At 41.7% G+C, this 21,992-nt stretch overlaps 2 protein-coding genes, 1 long non-coding RNA gene and 1 other non-coding gene across 7 annotated transcripts; 3 read left to right on the forward strand and 1 right to left on the reverse strand.

The window, feature by feature from the left end:
* Nucleotides 1-4,436: 4,436 nt before the first annotated feature.
* LOC9270156 (uncharacterized) lies at nt 4,437-7,126 on the reverse strand. 4 transcript variants are annotated; one of them, XR_010742856.1, is made up of 6 exons: nt 6,843-7,126; nt 6,624-6,758; nt 6,131-6,251; nt 5,788-5,988; nt 5,294-5,409; nt 4,437-4,927 (listed from the first exon to the last, which is right to left on the reverse strand). It is a non-coding gene; the product is annotated as an uncharacterized lncRNA (long non-coding RNA). The 4 variants fall into 4 exon arrangements; XR_010742854.1 differs by lacking the exon at nt 5,294-5,409; XR_010742855.1 differs by lacking the exon at nt 5,294-5,409 and having other exon boundaries at nt 5,788-5,994.
* Nucleotides 7,127-8,687: 1,561 nt separating this feature from the next.
* Nucleotides 8,688-11,719, forward strand: LOC4343030 (ATG8-interacting protein 1). Its single transcript, XM_015789443.3, has 3 exons — nt 8,688-8,858; nt 9,707-10,346; nt 11,337-11,719. Exons 2-3 carry the CDS (start codon nt 9,717-9,719, stop codon nt 11,451-11,453), a joined length of 747 nt encoding a protein of 248 aa, XP_015644929.1. The 5' UTR covers nt 8,688-8,858; nt 9,707-9,716; the 3' UTR covers nt 11,454-11,719.
* Nucleotides 11,720-13,473: 1,754 nt separating this feature from the next.
* Nucleotides 13,474-13,555, forward strand: TRNAS-GCU (transfer RNA serine (anticodon GCU)). Its single transcript has one exon. It is a non-coding gene; the product is annotated as a tRNA-Ser (tRNA).
* A 5,528-nt stretch (nt 13,556-19,083) lies between these two features.
* Nucleotides 19,084-21,393, forward strand: LOC4343032 (cytochrome P450 709B1). The gene is made up of 3 exons (XM_015789864.3): nt 19,084-19,475; nt 19,843-20,314; nt 20,410-21,393. The coding sequence occupies exons 1-3, from the start codon at nt 19,193-19,195 to the stop codon at nt 21,212-21,214; spliced, it is 1,560 nt and encodes a 519-aa protein (XP_015645350.1). The 5' UTR covers nt 19,084-19,192; the 3' UTR covers nt 21,215-21,393.
* The last annotated feature ends 599 nt before the right edge of the window (nt 21,394-21,992 follow it).

Consider the following 21,992-nt stretch of genomic DNA (forward strand, 5'->3'; position numbering starts at 1 on the left):
TCCAATAAAAAGGAAACGTCCCAATTACTAGCCGACATTATATACCAGAATGCAGTAGTTGTCAAGGTCCATGGAGCTGGTAATCCAACCACAACCCAGATATCAGCGATGCTAGGTTTCGTCTGTGACTGCCAGGTTGATGATTTTGCCTTGCTTCCATTCCGTCACCGAATGTATATTGCCATTTTTATGGATCATGACCAGCAAGAAGAACAGTATGAGAAAGCACTGAACCAAAAAACATACACATTCAGAACAACAAAGCTTGAATTTCAGCCTTTCAAAATGAACTTCGACAGTACCATCAGTCCACTACGTCAAAGGGTGATACTAGCATTAGAAGGAGTGCCACCTGAACAATGGAACAAAGAGGCTATAACAGAGTTGCTAGACAACTGCTGCAAAATCGAAGAACTGTATGAAGAGCACCATATCCAGGATCTTTCGGTGTTTAGATTGGCGGCATGGACATCAAACTGTGATCTTATCCCCAAAATCATAGAGTGGAACATTGGCACAAATCAGCCAGGGCAACAATCTACTGATCTGAATTGGAAACCAAATGGGGATCTATCTATCGTACTAATTCACATCGAAAAGCTGTTTGACTACAGTGATCCAACCAATGGAAACGAAGACAATCCAGAGGCTCTCATAGAGTATGAAAACAAAGTGCATCATCTCCCAATTATCAAAAGATTCCAGTGGCTGCCCGGCAGGATCGACTCTGATTATGGCCCAATCGAAGGAGGCACACCGTTAGTGCCACGGCAACAGCTTCCAGACAACCTTCACGAAGAGCAGCCGTTTGATCATCCTCAGTAGCAGGCTATATAGTTTTGTAGCGCCTGCAAAAGAACCAAAAAAAATATATGTTATGTATCCTCTGTTTTGCTCAATGCTAGAGCTTCTTGGACATGCAATGCAGCATGACTACCCCTGTTATACTAGCCTTTCAGCTTTATATCCATTTGCTATTACTAAGATCCTCCAATCCTATTTGCTTTGCTTGAATACCTTCACCATAAAATTCTAAAATACTGCGTTAGCTCCATAGCCCTAAATGAACGGTGGGGAGGCGCCGCGAAGCGCGCCCAAAGTCCTAGTTTCACCAAAACCTAGCCCGCCCATTCACGCGCGGGCATATAAAGTAGGTTATGTTTGAATAGAATATCAATATAACACATGCTATATTTGAAAAAAAAAAGTACTTCTTTCATTTCACAATGTAAGTCATTTTAATATTTCTCACATTCATATTGATGTAAGTCATATTTAACATCAATATGAATGTGGGAAATGTTAGAATGACTTATATTGTGAAACGAAGGGAGTATTATTTCTTTACAAATTTTCTTCATCGACATTGCTTAGAAAATTTTTTACGAGATATTTTTAAGGTTTGAACTATATAGTATTTAACTCATTACTATAAGCAATTATCAATAATTTTCTTTATTTTCTTGAAAGAGTGAGTCAATAAATACATAGGAGATATATATTGTACACATCATTTCCCTATTATATATGTGATTTATGGTGTTCTTTTTAGAAAAAAAAAACTAGTCGACTTGAGTCATAAATTTAAAGTGTCTAAATTCATTGGCATCTATATGATTGTGGGTAATGCTAGAAAGTCTTATAATATGAAATGGAGGGAGTAGCATATATAACTTTTTAACCAACGAAGTACTTCTATGTCCCGCTACCTTTGTATGTTTTACATATGCAACAATATATGGAGAAACTCCTAATATCATGGTATAGGATAGATGGAAGGCCATTAATATCTAAGCACTTAAACATGGTTATGGCAATGGAACATACAATGGTTGTTCCAATTTGTGAAAAGCAATAACTAAGTTTTGCAAATTTATAGATTCTCTCTAATTGATTTAATTCAATCCATATTGACATTTTTTCAATTTTGTTTTATACAAGTCTTATTTTAGGTTAAAAATATAGTCATTATGGATCATGAATTGTTAGTTTAACTATTTAATAGAGAAACAGTTAGATTAAAAATTAGACGTATATCTTAAAAATATGGTCTTTTCAGTACGGGCGGTGTTTTGTGCATGTGCTGGGGAGGATGAGAATTTAGGGACTTTATTTTTCTATAATTTTCTAAATAATTTAAGTAACACCATGATCATATGTTTTTTCTTATAATTTGTAATTTTTTTTGTAATTTTGAGACATTAAAATCATATATGAATGTCCCCTCTAATGGGTGAAGCCGACCATATCCGTCGAGGCTTTATTTCTCAACTGCCTTTAAACATTGGTCCCGAGTCGACATAGTTGTGCCCGGCAAGGTGAGCATGAAGTATATTTTTAATGCCTAGTTCACTATTAGTACCCTTATAGATAATTGCATAAGTAAGTATAAAGTTAAGCACTATTGTCAAATGGTGGCCTCTGCTGGGGTAGCTTCAACTCAACCATATGTCTGAACTTTGCTATACTTGTGGTAGCATAGCATGCTTGGTGTCCTTTAAAGGAAAAAAAAAGAAGGAATGCAGGTGATGAAAATATTTTTCGATGAATTTTTTAAAGTTTTGTGTAGACAAAATTGTTTATAGTATTAATCAGTAATGCTTATTTTTTTAATTGTGTAGATACAATATTCTCTTTTCAAATGAGCGAGGTTGATAAAAAATATAGCTAAACAAACGTACCATATCATTCTTACAGTGTGAAGATGAAGATGAAGATTAAGTGTTTTATGTAAAACGAGGTGGTAATAACATGTGATTAATTAAGTTTTAATTATTACAAACTTGAAAAATGGATTAATCTAGTATTTTAGAACAACTTTCATATAGAAAGTTTTCACACGAAACGTACCGTTTAGCAGTTTGAAAAGCGTGCCACGAATATCCAAAACTTAATCCACTGCTTACAGTGGAAACGAACGGGGCAAACATCATCAATTATGTTTGATATATTAGAATATCTAAACTATAAAAAATATATGATGAATAGTTTAATGCGCGGGATTGTTCATTTGTTACCAAATCAATTTCGCAAAGAAAAACCGTATATAACCATAATTCTCGTGATGGATTAAGAGGTCATATTCCGCTCAAATAGTTCTTAAAAAGTTTTAGAAAAGAGAATCTTAATCTCTCATAAATTAAAATTAAATCAAAACTAATTGTAAACCATAATGTTGTTTCACTTTTTCTGCATGTAGATTTGAATTAGTGTTATATATATTAATTATTGATATTTAACACCAAGTTGATCATTTTTATCATGTGAAATTATTTTAAAAATGATCATAATATTAATTATTATATGCCAGTTAAATTATTTGAAAAATAATTATGACATTACATATTATATGTCGGCACCATGTGTTGTAATGAATTTTACAGTACCATATAACTATTATAAGTTATCAGTATTTTATTTAATTAAAGAAATACAACGGATTATAAGTTAGATATATATTTAAAAATAATTTAAAAGATAAACATTTAAAGACTGTTGATTTGGTATTTGTGAAGTAATTAATTTTATTTTATAATTTAGGAAATCTTATTTTAAAGACCGGTTCTTGCTTTATAGCTCTTTTTATCTTCCTACGCATGTATGGCCCTGTTTGGATGCTTCAGGCTATTAAATAGCCCTCCGGAATCTTGCTATTTAGGAGTATTAAACGTAGATTACTGACAAAACCCATTCTATAACCCCTAGGCTATTTTGTGAGATGAATCTAACGAGGTATATTAATCCATAATTTGCTACAGTGATGCTACAGTAATCATCCGCTAATCATAGATTAATATACCTCGTTAGATTCGTCTCGCAAAATAGCCTAGGGATTGTGGAATTGATTTTGTCAATAATCTACATTTAATACTCCTAAATAGTAAGATTCCGGAGAACTATTTAATAGCCCGAAGGATCCAAACAAGGCCTATGTCTGTTTTTTTAAGGAGAACAGTACGTAAGTTTTATATCCGATCATATGTACGTTAATTTTTCTAGTAAATAATTTTGATGAAGCTAGGATTTTTTTTAAATAGATCTAATCTAATGGTCTAAAATAACAAGTCCACCAATTTAAGTAAAAATCGACGGTTAGATTAGAAAGTGCCACGTGACGGTTTAGGAGCGTTTGTAGGACGGCTTAGGTGCGTTGTAATAGATTTAAGGTTCCGGACTTCCGCCGATTTTGGAAGTGAAAACAGGTCTTTACGTTGGGAGAAAATCGCTGAGGGCTTTGCTTGAGTTTAGGCGCTCCCACCGTTTCAATTTACTCACAACTAGAAAGAAGCACGCGCTACGCCACATGCGATTTACAATTACTAAATTGCATCATTAAGGTAAAATATGGTATAAATCTATCTTGCTTCCCCCAAAAGACAGATATCACCGTAACATCTGAACTTAACATGTTCACCAATCCTCGATAATGCAAAGGGTAAAGAATAGAAGATATCTTTGCATTGATCCAATTCAAGATTATTCAAAATTGACTTCAGAGTCAGGATAACACATTAGTTACACTGACCAGATATAATCTGATATTTGAGATTTATTTGATTGAGGATTTTTTTCATAAAAAAAGAATTACTACACCATATTCATAAAGGATGTCGTTTAGGACAATATTTAAGTCAAACATTGGGAATATAAATCATGAATAACTCTTAAGTTGTTGAGTTTAAAAATGTAAAAATTATATGTATAGATTTGTTTTGAAAAATATTTTCATAAAAGTATACATATATAACTTTTCAATAAATATTTTTATAGAAATAAGAAGTCAAAGTTGTGTTTTGGAGAACGTGTCGCTGTCCTAAACGACTTCCTTTACGAGTATGGAGGGGTAGTAGCTATGGCCAGTAAAGATCCAACCACCAGCTTGCATGTGCTTGAGATGTACTGCACGCTTGCTGATCCCTATCACCATCTACAATGAGAATAATAAGAGCAATCCATGAGAATTGGTCTAGACAGTTTTTACAATAGAAGGTAAATATGCCCACAAAATATATAGAGAAGTTGGTTAGGGAAGCATGACTAACTCAAAAAACTAAAATATGTATGGCTGTAAAGTAGGGAGAAATGGTGTTTCCATACGTTGGCACAAAACAAAATAACTTAACTAAAATACCTTTCATTTGTATCACAAAGAACTAAACTGCATTTTAATAATTGACCTAGTGAAAACTTAATATGTGGTAGAAAAACAACAGATCATGTAGCTACTGAAATATGGCTATCGTTCCATATTGAGAAGGAAATTATTGCTCAGGTTAAGCCTCTATCATCTTACTGTGCTTGGTTCTTCAACTGATAGCTTCATTATTTTTTTTCATGAGCTGAGGACAGTGGGTTGCCCCTCTCAACAAAAGTAGGAGTTTTGTTTTGCAAGAAGATAATTTGTTCCATCTGATTGCATAGGATCTGTCACCTCACTTGTCTCAAGATAAAGAACAACTAAGACATAAATATAAATCATGGATGTTGTATACAAAAGAACAATTTTCATGAACTCCTATCCAAAAAGTAAGAACACTTGCTATAACAACAGGATATTTTGTAAAGAAATAGGAAGAACATGGAGCCGATGGCAACTATATTAGTGGTACATGCGCTCATGTGAAATCAAGGAAAACTAATGTACTCCCACATTCTAGCATTTCCCACATTATATGTCTAGATTCATTAGCATCAATATGAATGTGGAAAATGCTAGAATGACTATATGTATATATGTCTAGATTCATTAGTATCAATATGAATGTGGGAAATGCTAAAATGACTTACATTGTGAAACGGAGGAAGTATATAGACAACCCATCATAGAATGAAGAAGCGCATCTAGAATTTCTCATAGGATCTCTTTAAAAAAAAATCAAAGCTGAACACATGTTGCAGAGCCTTTCATGTGGGTCTGAACTTATCGCACAATCATTTATGAATATTCTTCATTTGTATCTTGTACATATAAATTGGAAGACCTACAAACTATAACTGTCACTTTGTCAAATAGGTTGTTGCTTTCTCATAGGTGGGACAGAGCATATACTTGACATTTGACATCATGATGAATTAAGCCTAAATCATTTTGCTGAAATAGAATAGAACATTACTCTGGAAGTTTGGATACCTCAATATAATTCAAATGCAAGCACCTGCAGTTGCTGAAAGTGAGATGTCTTGTTCATTTTCCAAAATGATGGTCATTCAATAGTTTGTCGATGAGATAAACATTGCATGATTGTAATATGCTGCAAATTAAAAACATGATGAACCAAAACTTAGTTGATTTGAAAATTTGATATGGCAACTAAAGCAAATATGAAAGTACTGGATTAAGGAGCTGATTTCTACAACTTCCATATACAAAGAATGGCATTATCTGCCATGTAAATGGGGTGAAAACCCTCTGCAAGTTGACAGATCAAGTTATAGTTGAACTGCAATACACAGACTTCTTATCAGAAGTTACCTCTGTCCTTAAACTTGATACCTGCAACTTTGCAGTTTTTCACATTCTCTGATTTGGACTTCAGAGATTGCAAATATCAGCTAGATGTAAATTGCATACTAAGAAAAGAAAATCATATAATTGAAATTAGGATGAAGCATGAACCAATCACCTCATAAATTGGAATGTGGTCTGAATATAAATACATAATGTAGTCTCTGAAAACTGCATCAGAGTAGCACAATCTTTTGCCCATCTTTTCCCCTAGTTCCTCTATTGTTCCCTTCTCACTTCAATTCCATTGGATCTAGCAGTAGCACAATGGGATCACCCTCTTCAGTAGGATTAGCTGTAAGGAAAAAAAAAAGAAAGAGGGCAGCCGCTAGCATACCTCTCGTTTGGGTGGCTGGATCTTCCGATGTGGCAACGACGGCTAGAAAAGCGCAGTGGCGGCGGCGGCGTCGACGACGGCGGTAGTGACGGCGGCGGTGACGTCATGGCAGCGGCGGCGACGTCGTGGCAGCGGCGGCGGTGGCGACAACGGCGATGACGGCGTATGCGAGGGGAGGAGAAGGATGAGGGAGCAGGCCGGCGCGCGTGAGGGAGGAGGAGGCGAGGCGGCGCACTTGCGCGGCTGCGGGTGAAGCGAGGCTAGGGTTTGGTGCAGGCTGGTGCAATCTCTGCCGTCCGTTTGCGATCCGATGATATCACGGGTGCGGAAGCGCCGGCACGGTAGGACAGATGTACGACCCAGATCGATCGTAGCACAAGATCGGACGGTGGGGTAGCTGGGACTGGCACATAATTAACTGAAAGTTCAGGGACCTTTGTGCAAAAATACGCTGACGTGGCGCTCTAAATTTCAAGCATTCCCACGGCGTTTAAGTAGGAGGACTTTTACGGTACAATGTAGTCTCTGTCAGTATTTACAAGGATATAATAGGAATTTGCTAAAATAAATTATAAATGACATTTTAATAATCTATTATTAGGTTCAATCTCTATCTTTTGGCGCCGTCGTGCATGATTCAGGTGAGGGAGAGACGAGCCAAGACGGTGCGATTAGTCCTCTTCGGCGGCTGGATTCACCGGCGCCTGCTTCCTGTTCGTGCAGCTAATCGATCGCCACCTCCCACCACCATCTCATGCGATCTGTGCACACGAAAATGCATGCATTAACTTATGTACTCTTATGTTCTTGCAAATATTCTCTGCAATTTTAATATGTAGAATCTGATCTTAAGATGGCAATGGTACAGGGAGCGTCCCCAGTAGAGTTAGGGTTCAGTGACACTGCAAAATGTTAATTGTTCCCTAGAATTGATTAGTACTAAATCACCATGCTTAATTGATTTTGAGTGTTAGCATTGTGGCGTGCTTGTGGTGCCTGGCATGGCGAGTGTTGACTGTGTGGCTGCCGGCACAACTCCGCCGCCTGGGATGAATGACGATGGGAACGGGGAATCGGATCGAGCTGGCTTGTAAGCTGGAATTTACGAAATTGCCACCACGAAATAAAACAAAAAGACCAGAATACCCTTTTTAGAATTATACTACAAATCCAATTAAGTGGGTAGGTAATCAATCTACAGCGTTAGATTAATTATACTGTCAGTATATACTTATCAGTATAGTGTACCGTAAAATTTCTCTTAAGTAGACTAATATTCCTCCTCTTTCAATTGTATTAGTACTGTGGATGTGCTTTGGAACGGGATTAGGAGAAATCCTGATTTTTTGCCGCTCGGATATTTTATTGCGTGGAAACACTGTTTTTCGTTGGCTGAGGTGGTTTCTTAGGCATAGTGGTTTCTTTACAAGGAAATATACTATGGTGAGAAAAAAAGGAGAACGACTTCGCTGGTACATTAACAGGTATATATATATTTTTTTGCGGGGACATTAACAGGTATATTTAACTTTAAGAAAAAAAAGTTATGCACCCAATCTTGGGACAAAAGAAATTGAACTTTAGTTGCTACAGTACGTACGTGCGTCTTCCAATTTTATACCGCGGGAAACACCTGAGTTTGGTCATGCGCAGCACAGTGTCGGCGTGTCCGTGTTACGACCGGACCCCCAGTGGGGCCCATCACCACCCGGCCGGGACCCATCTCCTTCACGACCCGAATCTTGATTGGGATGCGGTTCGAGCCCGGGCTCCATCTCAACTTTTCACGAGCAAAAAAAAAAATAATACTACTAAAAAGGATTTTGCGCCGCCGAGGCCGAGGCCGAGAGCCGCACGCCTCACCACCACACGACTCCTCCTCTCCCCCAACCGCAACTACTGCACGAAAAAAAAAGTTTCGCTCCCCTCTCGCGGCGTATTTCCCTTCTCTCTCTCTCTCTTCCCCGTCGCGTGGCCGGCGGGAGGCGCGGCGAAGCGCGCGGCGCCGGTGTCCAGGTGAGGCGGGCATGCCGGACCTCGTTTCCCCCCCTCTCTCTCTCTACCCTCCCCTTGGGTCTGATTACTCTGCGTCGAGGAGCGGCCGGGTCCAGATCTAGCGCCGGGGTCGGTCGGCGAAGCCTTGGGGGGTTCCTCGTCGTCGCTGGCGGGCGGCGGCGGCGGCGGCTCGTTGTCGTGGGATATGTGGCCTCGGTATTGAACCGGTGCGCTTAACTGTGGCGGTGGCGGAGTCCGCCGACCGCCGGTTACCTTAGGTCTAGCCGTGGCCTGGCCAGCTGGCCTTCGAATAAATGCAGCTGTTGTATGGATGGACGCTTTGTTTAGGTTTTGATTTTGATTTTGTGAAGCATTAAGCAAGTTGGCAACCACGCAATACTTTGGATGGGATTTGGCTCTAATCCCCCTTTTACGATTTCATATGTCGTACATGTTTTTGAATTTAGATCGGTGATCCTTCACATAATTTGTATACCTATTCTTTAGTACAAGATGAATTTAGATTTTAGAGCCACTGAATACATGAACCTGTGAATCTCCTTTTGGTTTTCTCTCCAATCTGCATGCACAATGTTGTGCTTGGACATAGGTGTTTGCAGGTGAGCATATAGGTTTTGGGTCGGTTTGCCGCCTATAATCCTAAAATGCCAATTTGTCCTTTCAACATAGGGGATAAATTACTTGTTAATAGTAAAACTCCAATGAAACATGACTTAATTATCACAGTACTTATACTGGGAAAGTGGAAGGTCTTACTAGTTTTGACAGTGGAATGTTCTAAGGTATATACCATCTTATATACTTTCTTTGCTCACATCTAATATCAATACTTTTGATGTTTGTACTAGGATTTTATGCATGGCAGAAAACATGAAATTTGCTGAAGGGTCGTACGTGGCCAACGAATTGGATATGCTCTCTCTGGCTTCATCAGTATATACTGCTCCATTATTTCAAACAGAATTTGATTCAGTTTATGTGCCTGAATATGGGGACGTGGGTAACAGTCAGGATGGCCTATTTCCTGGTTTATTCATTTCAGATGGCTTTGTTTTCCCTCCAAGCGAGCATGAGAATTTGCCAATAGAATCTGATCTTGATGGATCGAACAACAATAACAATGGTCAAGAAAGCAGCTGTGCTGGGAATATCTATGAGGGTTGTAATGAACCAGCCAAAGAAGTTGATGGCAGAAGTCTGTCTGTTAGTGGTGACCTGCACTCTGCCAACGAAACTACTATCCCGAATTTAGAGCCACCTGAAATACGTGCTGAACAAGAGAAAGATAATGCAACCATCAAGTGTGATCTTCCATGTGAAGGATGGTTGAAAAGGAAATCAAATTGTCTTTCTCACCGTATGAAAGGAGTGACGACAGTCTGCACTATTGTGGCAGCTGGTGCTTTGATGGGCTTTGTTATAATAGGTCAGAGGTGGCAGCAGGACAAATTGCACCTTCATCATTTTCAGTTCAATATCGGCACTGAGGTATGCTATCTGAACTTTACCCATAATAGCTGTATCGACAATGCTTCCAGTATTTATATCTCGTTTTTCTTGTCTACCTGTTACTTATTTTGAGGGATTGATAAAGCATGCAACAATATATAATGTTCCTCCTATCTTATGTGCCATGAAGTATTCAAATTTCTGGAAGTTAAACAAAAGCTTCCTGCATCCTGTATATATAAGTGCTGCTTATGTGGTAACCTTTTCAGTACTCCTACTGAATAAGACAGATAATTGGTCCATAAATCTAACACATTTAGACCAAATCTTTAAATTCGACTCAGCGTATAATAGATCTATTTATCATGGTATTTGACCAATATCAACATGGTGTTTGACTTTCGGTGTAATTAATTCCTTAATTCTGGATCCAGCTCTAGAAGAAGATATGCACTTATTTGATTTATCTTTTTTAATTAAATTTATGAAGTTATTGAATCACTTCTATTCCAAAATTAATTTCTTAATTCTGGATCCAATTCCCTAAAGATCATACAGTTAAGGTAGTTTAGTTCAATTTCTTTTTCCAAAATTGTTTCATCTAAGGTCATCCTTTATAAAAGACTAAACTTATATTGGTCAGAATCTTAAGCTCCCCCAAACGATCCCTTAATATGCTTTTGTTTGACCATGAAGATTTTCTACTTCCCCCCATGAGGCCTACACTTTAGCTTGGAGCAGATGCATTAATTCTGGTGCATTTGTGTTAGACTAGTCGCCATGCTTTTATTTATATAACCGTCTCATCTGATTATGCTGCTTATGCTTATTTCTAACCGTTTCTTCTAATTATGCTGCTTTTGCATGAGCCTGTGTTTATGACTTTGTACGTATATAAAATGAACAAACTATGTACACCATAGCTCCACTCTCAGGCTGTCTATTAGATATGAGCCATACTTTAGATTTATTGAAATCAGTTATGCTACAGTGACTGCAAGTTTCACTGATGACAACACTGTTTGACAGGGCGTCAACAGAATCGTTGGAATATTCAGCCGTTGTAAGGATGCGCTTCCCAGTAGTCAGCAGCTCAAGTCTCTGCTTCCGACTCGCGTGCTCCCTCAAGAGCCAGTGAGTGCGTGAGTGGGACTCGCGTGGCAAATTTTGATGGCAGGCATCGCTATAATTGAGTTTTTGTTTTCTGATATGGTTGGAGGTAGCAGATTATTTTTTGTACTAGCGCAACCGTTTGATCTTTGTCCTTGTGTAAATTTGTGGGGGTATTGATCTTGCTCGTGGAACCAAAACATCATTATTTGTACTCTGTACTCCGTACGTACTAATTGTAAAAATACAGGAGAACAACACACGCGAACATCTATCTGTACCTGCTTTTTTGCCGCTGATAATTGCTACTCTCTCTTTTTCACGTTAATTTTTTATGGTATAAGACGCTTTGAGTATTAAATAGATTGATGTATGAGAAATTGAGACAAACGTCTCATTCTCATAACGTGAGACGGAGGGTGGGATACGGAGGACTTTCGGGCATTAGCTTAGATCAGAACCATTTCATCCAAAAAGGGCACGCTTGTGATCGGACTCGGAGCAGTGTTTTTCAGTGTCAGGGCTGTGGTGTGTACCCTTTTGCCGTTGCCAAGCCATTAGCCGTCATCTTGCTTGCCCTCTGTAAAAATGAGCTTCGGTTTTGGAGGCCATCGAACTCAGTAACGTCTCTCGCCCATGCATGCTGGACATATGTCTGGGGCATTTAACTTTTTGCTATTTCTAAGATGTGACAATTAAGAATTACCACTCGTAGTCTATAATATATAGGTTCTCATGTGTTATCACAGTCTATGAGCCCTCATATGTCTATGACATATAACATATGAGGGTCTAGTGGCAAAGTCTTAATTGTCACTTGTAAGAATGGCAAAAGGTTAAATATCTGATAAGTTTTCTGTATTCGCCATGCATGATCGTTGGGCTCTTCCGCTGCTGCAATCTTGTCGAGCTATACACAAGTTTGTTAGTATCTCGATCCATAAATATGTAAGCATACTAAGATCCTACCAAACCGAAACGATATGGATTTTACCTAGTATCCTGATTTTTATAGTATTTCGATCTTATTATTTGTTTTTACATGATTTTACGAAATCTTAGATAGTATCTTGATTCTACGTGATCATATAAAATATTATTTAAAATAAGATAGATTAGTAATATTGTGAATAAATATGCTCAAGTTTACATTAAAAACCAATTAAATTTATCAAAATTAATATTACATGATTCAGTATTATATATTTTGTATAAAAATGTGTATTTTTTGAAATCTGATAGTATGACGATTCTATAGTAGTATCTCGAATACTATAAATAAAAAACAATCTTATCTCGATACCGACTATCTCGGCTAAACAGAAATGGCTAGAGGTTGGGCCTTGGTCCTAGAGGTTGGGCCTGTTTAGGCTGTTTTTGGAGGTGGGGGTTGTGAACTCATCTCCCATACACGAAAAACGGAGCGGTCTATTAACACGTAATTAATTAAGTATTAGCTAATTTGTTTTCAAAAATAGATAAATATGATTTTTTAAACAACTTTTGTATAGAATCTTTTCGTAAAAAAACGTACCGTTTAGTGTTGGGAACTTGCTCTTGCAAATACACCCCTAGTTTACGAAAATAGAATTTTTAGATGTCACATCGAATATTTGATCAGATGTCGAAAGAGGTTTTTGGATACGAATGAAAAAACTAATTTCATAACTCGCCTGGAAACCGCGAGATAAATCTTTTGAGCCTAATTAATCCGTCATTAGCATATGTAGGCTACTGTAGCACTTATATCTAATCATGGACTAATTAGACTCAAAAGATTCGTCTCGCGATTTCCCCTTAACTGTGCAATTAGTTTTTTTAATCTATATTTAATGGCTTCATACTTATATCAAAGATTCGATGTGATATTTTCAGAAAAAATTTTTGGAAACTAAACTCAGTCCAAAGAGAACGCAGAAGGAACGCCTTCTGGCTTCCGATACTTTTTATTTGACGACAGAGGGGATCTAAACACTGTTGTCGTTCGGACTTGGGACTCGGGAAGGTCTGACGCAGAAAGCTAGTAGCTGCTTTCTATTAATACACACACAAATTCGACGCTTTGGCCGAGTGGTTAAGGCGTGTGCCTGCTAAGTACATGGGGTTTCCCCGCGAGAGTTCGAATCTCTCAGGCGTCGTTTTATACTTTTATTTTTTTCTATTTGTAAAAAACTACTCCCTCCTTGTTTTTTTATACTTTTATTTTTTTCTATTTGTAAAAAACTACTCCCTCCTTGTTTTAATGTGTGACGCCGTTGACTTTTTAATCAACGTTTGACCACTCGTCATATTCAAAAATTTTATGCAAATATAAAAATACTTATATCATGTTTAAAGAACATTTGATGATAAATCAAGTCAAAATAAAATAAATTCTAATTATACAAATTTTTTGAATAAGACGAAAGGTCAAACGTTGTCAAAAAGTCAACGGCGTCACACATTAAAATACGGAGGGAGTACGTAATTAGCCAAGTGCCCTGCGGAGGAATTCGCATTCTACCGGTACATGTACCGTACTACCGTATAGAACTTTATATAGTTCCTACTATATACATTATTACACACATTTTTCTCTACATCACATGAATCTTCAATGTTTGAATCGCGCGGCAACTTAAAAGTGCCCTGTGGAGAAATTCACATTCTACTGGTACATACATCAATCATTACACATATTTTTTCCTACATCACATGAATATTCAATGTTTGGATCGTGCGCAACTTAAGAAAAGATTATTTATTATTTATATCTATGGCGCTGCAACGTCAAACTCTTCATTCCTACCTCTATTTCAAAATGTTACTATCTAATACTGGATATGATACATTCCAGCTATGGAAATAACATATTATAGGATGGAGAAAGTATAAAACATTTAGAATATTTTTACATTGTAATTTTCATTACTTACACGTTAAATTATATATATATTTATACAGTAAATTTTAAACCTTTACATAGTAAATAGGAGTAAATTGTAAAACTTACACAGTAACATTACACATTCACATGAAACTGACAAATCAAAACGCAGTTACTGTACTTTTTCTTCCGACATAAAGACTAGACACCGAGACAATATTAGACAGTATGGTGGATAAAATTCTAGGGGGAAAGCACGCGGCGTGCCGATGAGAGAGAGAGAGTAGCTGGAGGTGGTGGCCAAGGGAAGGTCAAGAAGGTCCTAGGAGAGCTTCTATGGCCTGCCGTGGAGGCCGATCGGTGCCAAGGAAGCAGATGGCCGGGGTTAATGGCGGCGGTAGCAGTGAGTGGACTTCGATCTAGCAATACAATGAGATTAAAAGCCCAATTCAAGGGAAAAACATGGGGAATTAAAATCCCTTGCTTGTGGGAACTGATTTGCTCATTTGATTCGAAGAAACCACAAACGGGGGAGCCGAATCGAGTGGCGACATCGGCTAGGGTTCCTCAGCGCCGTAGCAGCTAGGATGGAGACCGACGTGAGCCAAGTATGATGGATGGGCCATTGGCTTAACGGGTCTTTGGGCACGAGAGAGACTGGGTGGGTGAGTGCACTGGGAGAAGGCGAGTGAAGGAATAAGTTCACTTTGGGTCCCTATCTTTGCGTCGAGTTCGAATTTCATTCATAATCCACAATACCAATATAACACGTCCCACAACTAACAAAATTGGATTACTGGAGGTCGCTAGGTAGTATTACGTTCGGTTTTGGCTGTCATGGCAAGTTGACCGAAGTTAACAATGCTGAGTCAAATGTGAGACCCGCATGTCAGCGGGATCTTTCTTTCTCCTCTCTCCACCTCTTTTCCCATCTTCTCCGGAGCAACGGCGCACAGCTTGGTTGGGGGTGTGGGGGGGGGGGGGGCAGCGCCCGGTGGAAGAGGAGTCGGTGGTCTTTGTGGCCGGTAGTGGGCGGCGGGAAGATGGGCGGTGCAGCGCTTAGCGGGAGAGGAGTCGGCGGCCTCCGTGCGTTCGTCCCCGGCCTTGTCAGCCTAATTGGCATTTGAATCGTGGCGTACAATTCTTCGAGTGACTTGTCAGCCACCAAGGCCGTGCTCTTCTACTTACAAACCTGTTAACTGAATAAGATGATCAAATCTAAGACCGTATTGCACGGACAGAGAAGCATGCAGCAACGTCAAAAGCCAAAAGAAAGAGAAAAGGCACAATCGGTTGACACGCCTGGACGTACTGGTAGTCTGCCATTGCCAAATGAAGGCTCTTGTTGGAGAAGATGACTCCGCCACCGTACATCTCCCTGCGTGGAGCAGCTCAGGCTGCCTCGCCTTTCTTCCTGCATCCTGCTGCTGCAGCCTGTGGTGCACCATGCATGCGTCACGAATCCGCGGCTCAGATGACGCTACAGTGGCGAGTGATGGTGAGATGTTTTACTTGGGGTGGCGGGGGCTCGACAGGCGGCGGTGGTGCAGGGTGGCGGGTGGTGGCGCCGGTGATGGGGATGGGCTGGCCCCTGATGGGGAAGTAGTGGTTCTTGTCCGGGTCGTAGTAGAAGACAGGCAGCTCCGCGAGCGATCGCCCCGATGTCAAAGACTAGAGAGGGAGGAGGAGTCCACGGAAGGGAACAAGTACGGACCTTTTGAGGGAGGAGGCGTCATCTCGCCGGCGTGGTCGAGGGTTAAAGAAGGGCCTTGTACCCCATCGTGCGCCGTACAGGCCAGAGACAAATGCGCGGAGGCCACCGACTCCTTTCCCGCCGGGCGCCGCCCTTCTTTCCGCCGCCCACCGCCCACTGCAGAGGCCGCCAACTCCTCTCCCGCCTGTCACCGGGCGCCGCCCGCTGCACACCATGCACGCCGGCGCTCTGGAGAAGACGGGAAAGAGAGAGGAAAAGAGGAGGAAGACATGTTGCTGATGTATGGTCCCATGTGGTCTTACACTTACTCAGCGTTGTTGTTGACTCCGATTAACATGTCACATCAGTTAAAAACGGACATAATGCTGTAGAGGACTTCTGGTAATCTTAATTTGTTAGTTGATGGACGAGTTATATCTGGTATTACGGTATAGGGATAAAATTCAAACTCAATGTCAAAATGAAGGACCTAGGGCTTCGACCTTTCAGCCCGGAAGGAATATGGGCTTTATTTTAACCTTTCCTTTTGATCATTATTTCTTTTGAGTAATTACATTCCATATGTTAGCCTTGTTTATTTTTCACAACCCGAGTTATTCATTTTTCACATGCATTGCTGTCCGAAGAAACTCTCTAGGTTCCCTTACGACCACATGCATGAAATGAATTTTAATCTACATAAAGGGATAATTGGAATTACATTACCATAGTACTGAATTTTTTTAAAGGACGACTATTCATTCAAATGGTTCTCGCCCCTAGGCCGCAGCAACGAGAAAGGGGCAAAGACCACAGTCCAATTGCCTCCATCAAGCAGAGGAGAGACCAAAGACGCCTCTCGCGTCACCCTCCCCAATGGGCAACCCACCTCGCCGCCGCTCAAGCATTTGTAGGAAAAGCCACGTGGCCGTAAGGACGGTGGTGGTAGGGCTTTGTCCTCCTCACACTCGGGCGGCATTGGGACCTGCTTAGGACGGTGGGACCGTCTAGATCCGTGTCATCTGGCCGGGTCTAGCGGAGCTGAGTGGTGGGGCGATGGCGACTGGTGGTGGTGGTGGCGGCAGAGGAGACCGCCTAGATCTGCGCCCCGGCTGGATCTGGTGGGGTGGCGACTGGTGTCGGGGCTGAGTGGGATAGGCGGCGGCGACTGGTGGTGGCGGCGGTGGCGAAGGGGACCACTCAGATCCATGCCTAGATCTGGTGGGGTGGCGACTGGCGGTGGGGTCGACTGATGGTAGCGGTAGCGACGATTGGTAGTGGCTGGGTCGAGTGGTGGTGGTGGCGGCGACGGTGAGCATAAGCCACCGCCCGACAGGCTTGCCAGGCCATGGCGACAGCGACAGTGACGGTGGAGGAGATGAAACGGCGACGACGGCAACCCAGCGGTCTCGACGCGGCGCGAGCCTTCCTTGCTGGTGCTGGACGTGACGGCTTGGTCTGTGTGGTGAGCGTCTGGCCTCTACCCGGGTAAGATCTGATTCCCTCCACCAGATTTGGGGTGAGAGCGTCGTACTTCGGTGGACGTTCCAGTGCCACGACATTTGGACGGCGGGAGCTTTGTGATAGAGGGTATCATTGGCATGGTGCGGAGGGTGGCAAGGTGGCAAGGCGACGACAAAACGGTCTGGTGGCCCGATGTGACGCGAGCAACGGGATTGTGGAGGAGTCGGCGGTTGCTCTGTTAGGAGGGGAGCTCCGGTATTTCGACATGCCCCAATCCATGCTTTTGTCCTCTTGCAACGGCGCCTTTACCCACAAAAGATGGCCTCGTCGGGCGGGCTAGTGTGGGGAAGAGGGGATCCATTCTTCTCTCTCACCCTCTCTCCATCCAACCCAACTGTGTGGATGGAGCCGACACGTGTTGGGGGTTGAGCTCCCCCATGACGGTTGGCCGTCGGCGTGGCGCCGACATGGTGGCTGTGCGTTGAAGGCTTTTGATGGTGGTGGCAGCAAAGTGTGCAGGAGTTTATTTTTTGGGAGGGGTGAAAATTTGGGCGAAAGCTCTGCCTTCGAGCTGGCAACAACGACGCCTGCGGGCGTCGCTTTCCTCTTGGGGTGTTGTTGCATTTTCTTGTCTCAATTACTTTCTTCAGGTAAAAACCATGTCCTGGCTCCCCGAGACAGGGGGCAGCGATGCTCTTTGTGTCGTTTCCTTCTTGGAGGCGTCGTCTCGAAGATCTCCTGTTTTGTTCTTGTAGCGGGTGTTGTTGTAAATGCGCGTGTGGTTTGCTTTTTTTTTTCCCGACTATGGTCTTCCAGCATTATAGACTTGTATTTTTTCCTGCTATATCAATACATGAAACTCGTACTATTTCGTGCGGTTCGTTTAAAAATAAATTGCCTCAATCAAAAGCATCTACTACTGCGTAAAAGAATGTTGCCTGAATACTGAATCATCCGAACTACTACCATTGTTCCCAAATTAGATGTTATTTTGACTTTTTTTTACAATATTTGACCATTCGTCTTATTTAAAAAATTAGTGCAAATAAGAAAAATGCTAAGTCATACTTAAAGTACTTTTAATAATAAAATAAGTCACAAATAAAATAAATAATAATTTCATAATCTTTTGAATAATACAAATGGTCAACGTAAAAAAAAAACCTTAAAGCCACAAATATTTTGGAAAGGGAGTATATTCTGACTGAGACGCTAAAACTCTGCACCAATGCAGTTCCAAGCATTACACATCATCTCATACGTATACGTAGTACTGCTGTTTTTCTTCATGTAGTTACCCTTCTAGAAAAGCAATCCTCCCCATCTGATTGACAAAAATGACTCCGAAGAAGTCAATTGGAACCTCTCAACCCCAGCCTGTGTTTCAGTAAGCGACCCCTCGTCCATGTCAAGTATATATTGCCATACGCGCGTAGACGGCACGTGCTCCCTAGCCAGTCTGTCTAGAAGCCTTTTGCATATATATCCAGCCGTTACCGAAACTGCTTGCATCACCGCTGATATCATCGCCTCCACCACCCGCCTCTCAGTCTCTTTCCGACCACGCATATATGTATACTGGAAGGTCAAACCGGCCACGGGCGCCGCTATAAATACAACTTTCGCCTCACCTCGAGTCTCATAACACAGACACACACCAACACAAGCGAGAGACAAGCAGTCTCAAGCTAGCAACCAAGCAAAATAGGAGCTAGTAAGCAAAGCAAGAACTAGATCGATCTCTGACAGGGAATGGCCATGGGATTGTTAGCGTGGATGGTGGCAGCGGCCGCGGCGGCGGTGCTGGCGTCGTGGGCGTTCAGCGCGGTGGTGCACCTGGTGTGGAGGCCCCGCGCCATCAGCAGGCGCCTCCGGGCACAGGGCGTGGGCGGGCCGGGCTACAGGTTCTTCTCCGGCAACCTCGGAGAGATCAAGAGGTTCCGCGGCGATGGCGCTGGCGTCGTGCTCAACGTCTCCTCCCATGACTTCCTCCCCATTGTACAGCCACATTTCCGCAAGTGGATTCCCCTATATGGTAACATATTTAACCGAGTTCTTTTTTTTTTTTGGATTTATCCGGGTTCTTTTAATACACTCATCAGTCCCAAATAGTTTAGAATAATAATTGTCATACTTCTAAAAATTTTGTCGACCATGGGTAATTTCTCATAGGCTTACTTTTTTTTTTAAAAAAAAGATATGGCATGCATAAATTTGCTAAATTTTATGAACTTATTGTACTGTATAATCTGATGATGTTTAAACTTTTAAAAGTTTGACCGAATCTTATATAGTTATACTTAAAAAAGTTGAATATTCATGATCGGATGGAGTTCTGGTTTTATATGAGTATCATAATTTTTAGTGTTAGTTTATAATATTTGTGCATTTATGTATTACAGGAAGGACATTCCTGTATTGGTTCGGAGCACAGCCAAACATATGCTTGGCTGACGTGAGCATGGTGTGGCAGGTATTGTCAGACCGGACGGGGATATACCCCAAGAACCTGACGAACCCTCACTTTGTGCGTCTACTTGGCAAGGGGCTTGTGCTCACTGACGGCGATGAGTGGAAGCGCCACCGCAAGGTGGTCCACCCGGCCTTTAACATGGACAAGCTCAAGATGATGACGATGACCATGTCTGACTGCTCTCGGTCCATGATGTCGGAGTGGGAATCGGAGTTGGCGGCGAAGGGTGGTCTTGTTGAGATTGAGCTAAGCAGGCGGTTCGAGGAGCTCACTGCCGATGTGATCTCGCACACGGCGTTTGGTAGCAGCTACAAGGAGGGGAAGCAGGTCTTCCTGGCACAGAGGGAGCTCCAATTTCTTGCCTTCTCCACCTTCCTCACTGTTCAAATTCCAGGGTTTAGGTACACACATTATTAACTTATCCCAATACAAATAGAATTAGAAAGAACACAAAATGATATATCGGTGCTTTTTTTCTTTTTTGAAAATGAATCAGCTACCTTCCGACCATGAAAAACTTCAAGACATGGTCGCTCGACAAGAAGGTGAGGGGCATGCTCATGGACATCATCAAGACCCGGCATGCCAACAAGGATGTAGCTGGGTATGGGAATGACCTACTTGGGTTGATGCTGGAGGCATGTGCGCCGGAGCACGGGGAGAGCTGCCCACAACTGAGCATGGATGAGATCATTGACGAGTGCAAGACCTTCTTTTTTGCAGGGCATGACACCACATCACACTTGCTCACCTGGACCATGTTCCTGCTGAGCACGCACCCAGATTGGCAGGAGAAATTAAGGGAGGAGATTGCAATGGAGTGTGGTGACAAGGTGCCCACTGGTGACATGCTCAACAAGCTAAAGATGGTCAACATGTTCCTCCTAGAGACCCTAAGGCTGTACAGCCCTGTCTCACTCATACGGAGGAAGGTTGACACTGATATTGAGCTCGGCGGCATCAAGATGCCTGAGGGTGCACTATTGACGATCCCGATCGCGACAATTCACCGTGACAAGGAAGTGTGGGGGGAGGATGCGGATGAGTTTAGGCCGGAGAGGTTCGAGAATGGGGTGACGAGGGCAGCGAAGCACCCCAACGCACTACTCTCCTTCTCCAGCGGACCGAGGTCATGCATTGGGCAGAACTTTGCAATGATCGAGGCCAAGGCTGTCATTGCCATGATCCTACAGAGGTTCTCCTTCACTTTGTCCCCCAAGTACGTCCATGCACCCACTGATGTGATCACGCTGCGTCCCAAGTACGGGCTCCCTATGATCCTCAAGAGCCTCAAGCTGTAGGGAGAAATACGTAAGAAATATATGAATTGTCCTTTCTCTTCTATAAGAGTTTGCCACTTCGCTGGTAGGAGTTATTTAGAACTAATTGGTTGTACATGATACATCAATTTTGTTGATGTTATTCAGACAATGTATTTGTATATTTCATTTTAACAAAATTTGGATGTGGATTTGCTTTTTGATTGGGTGTAAGAAGTTTTGCTTATTTATTGCTCATCAACCAAGTAGCAATGTGATGTATGTTACGTATCTAAGGTCAGAAAAAAAGATCATACTCATGGTTGTGTAATACTCTAAGTCAATATGTACTTTGTATACATTACTTCTTGATACTATAATGATCTTTGGATGCGTAAAATATAGTAATTTGGGAGAAGTAATATTACAATCTCAACAGTTCCGATTATCTAACATACCCCATTCACTCACCCCTTAACATTCAATGCCATTTAGTTTACCACCTCCTAGCTTTCCACCCTTGATTTGGGCCATTGGATGCCCACAACTGTTACAAGATGGGCCATTCGAGCTGCCCCATCACTACCGGTTTTCATTTGTAATCAGATTTGATGCCACTGGAACCAGCTAGTCTATGTAGCTATGTCCCAACTTGATCCCCCACCATCACAAGCAATGATACTGAGTACCTAGATCCATGAGCTCTCCTCTCCTCCTCCTATCCCGGTGAGCCCTCTCCTCATCCAAACTTAGGTGAGCTTCTTCTGCAACTCCGATGAACTCCATGATTCATCGTTAGTGAGCATCTAGCTCCAGGGAA

This window comes from Oryza sativa, chromosome 7 (assembly GCF_034140825.1).
Source record: "Oryza sativa Japonica Group chromosome 7, ASM3414082v1".
Classification (NCBI taxonomy): Eukaryota; Viridiplantae; Streptophyta; class Magnoliopsida; order Poales; family Poaceae; genus Oryza; species Oryza sativa.

Excerpts from the sequence above, each read along its gene's own strand:
- LOC4343032 (XM_015789864.3), top strand. The coding sequence starts at position 19,193 with ATGGCCATGGGATTGTTAGCGTGGATGGTGGCAGCGGCCGCGGCGGCG. Across the intron at positions 19,476-19,842 it reads CAAGTGGATTCCCCTATATG|GAAGGACATTCCTGTATTGG; the intron begins GTAACATATTTA and ends TATGTATTACAG. Across the intron at positions 20,315-20,409 it reads GTTCAAATTCCAGGGTTTAG|CTACCTTCCGACCATGAAAA; the intron begins GTACACACATTA and ends AAAATGAATCAG.
- LOC4343030 (XM_015789443.3), top strand. The coding sequence starts at position 9,717 with ATGGCAGAAAACATGAAATTTGCTGAAGGGTCGTACGTGGCCAACGAA. Across the intron at positions 10,347-11,336 it reads AGTTCAATATCGGCACTGAG|GGCGTCAACAGAATCGTTGG; the intron begins GTATGCTATCTG and ends ACTGTTTGACAG.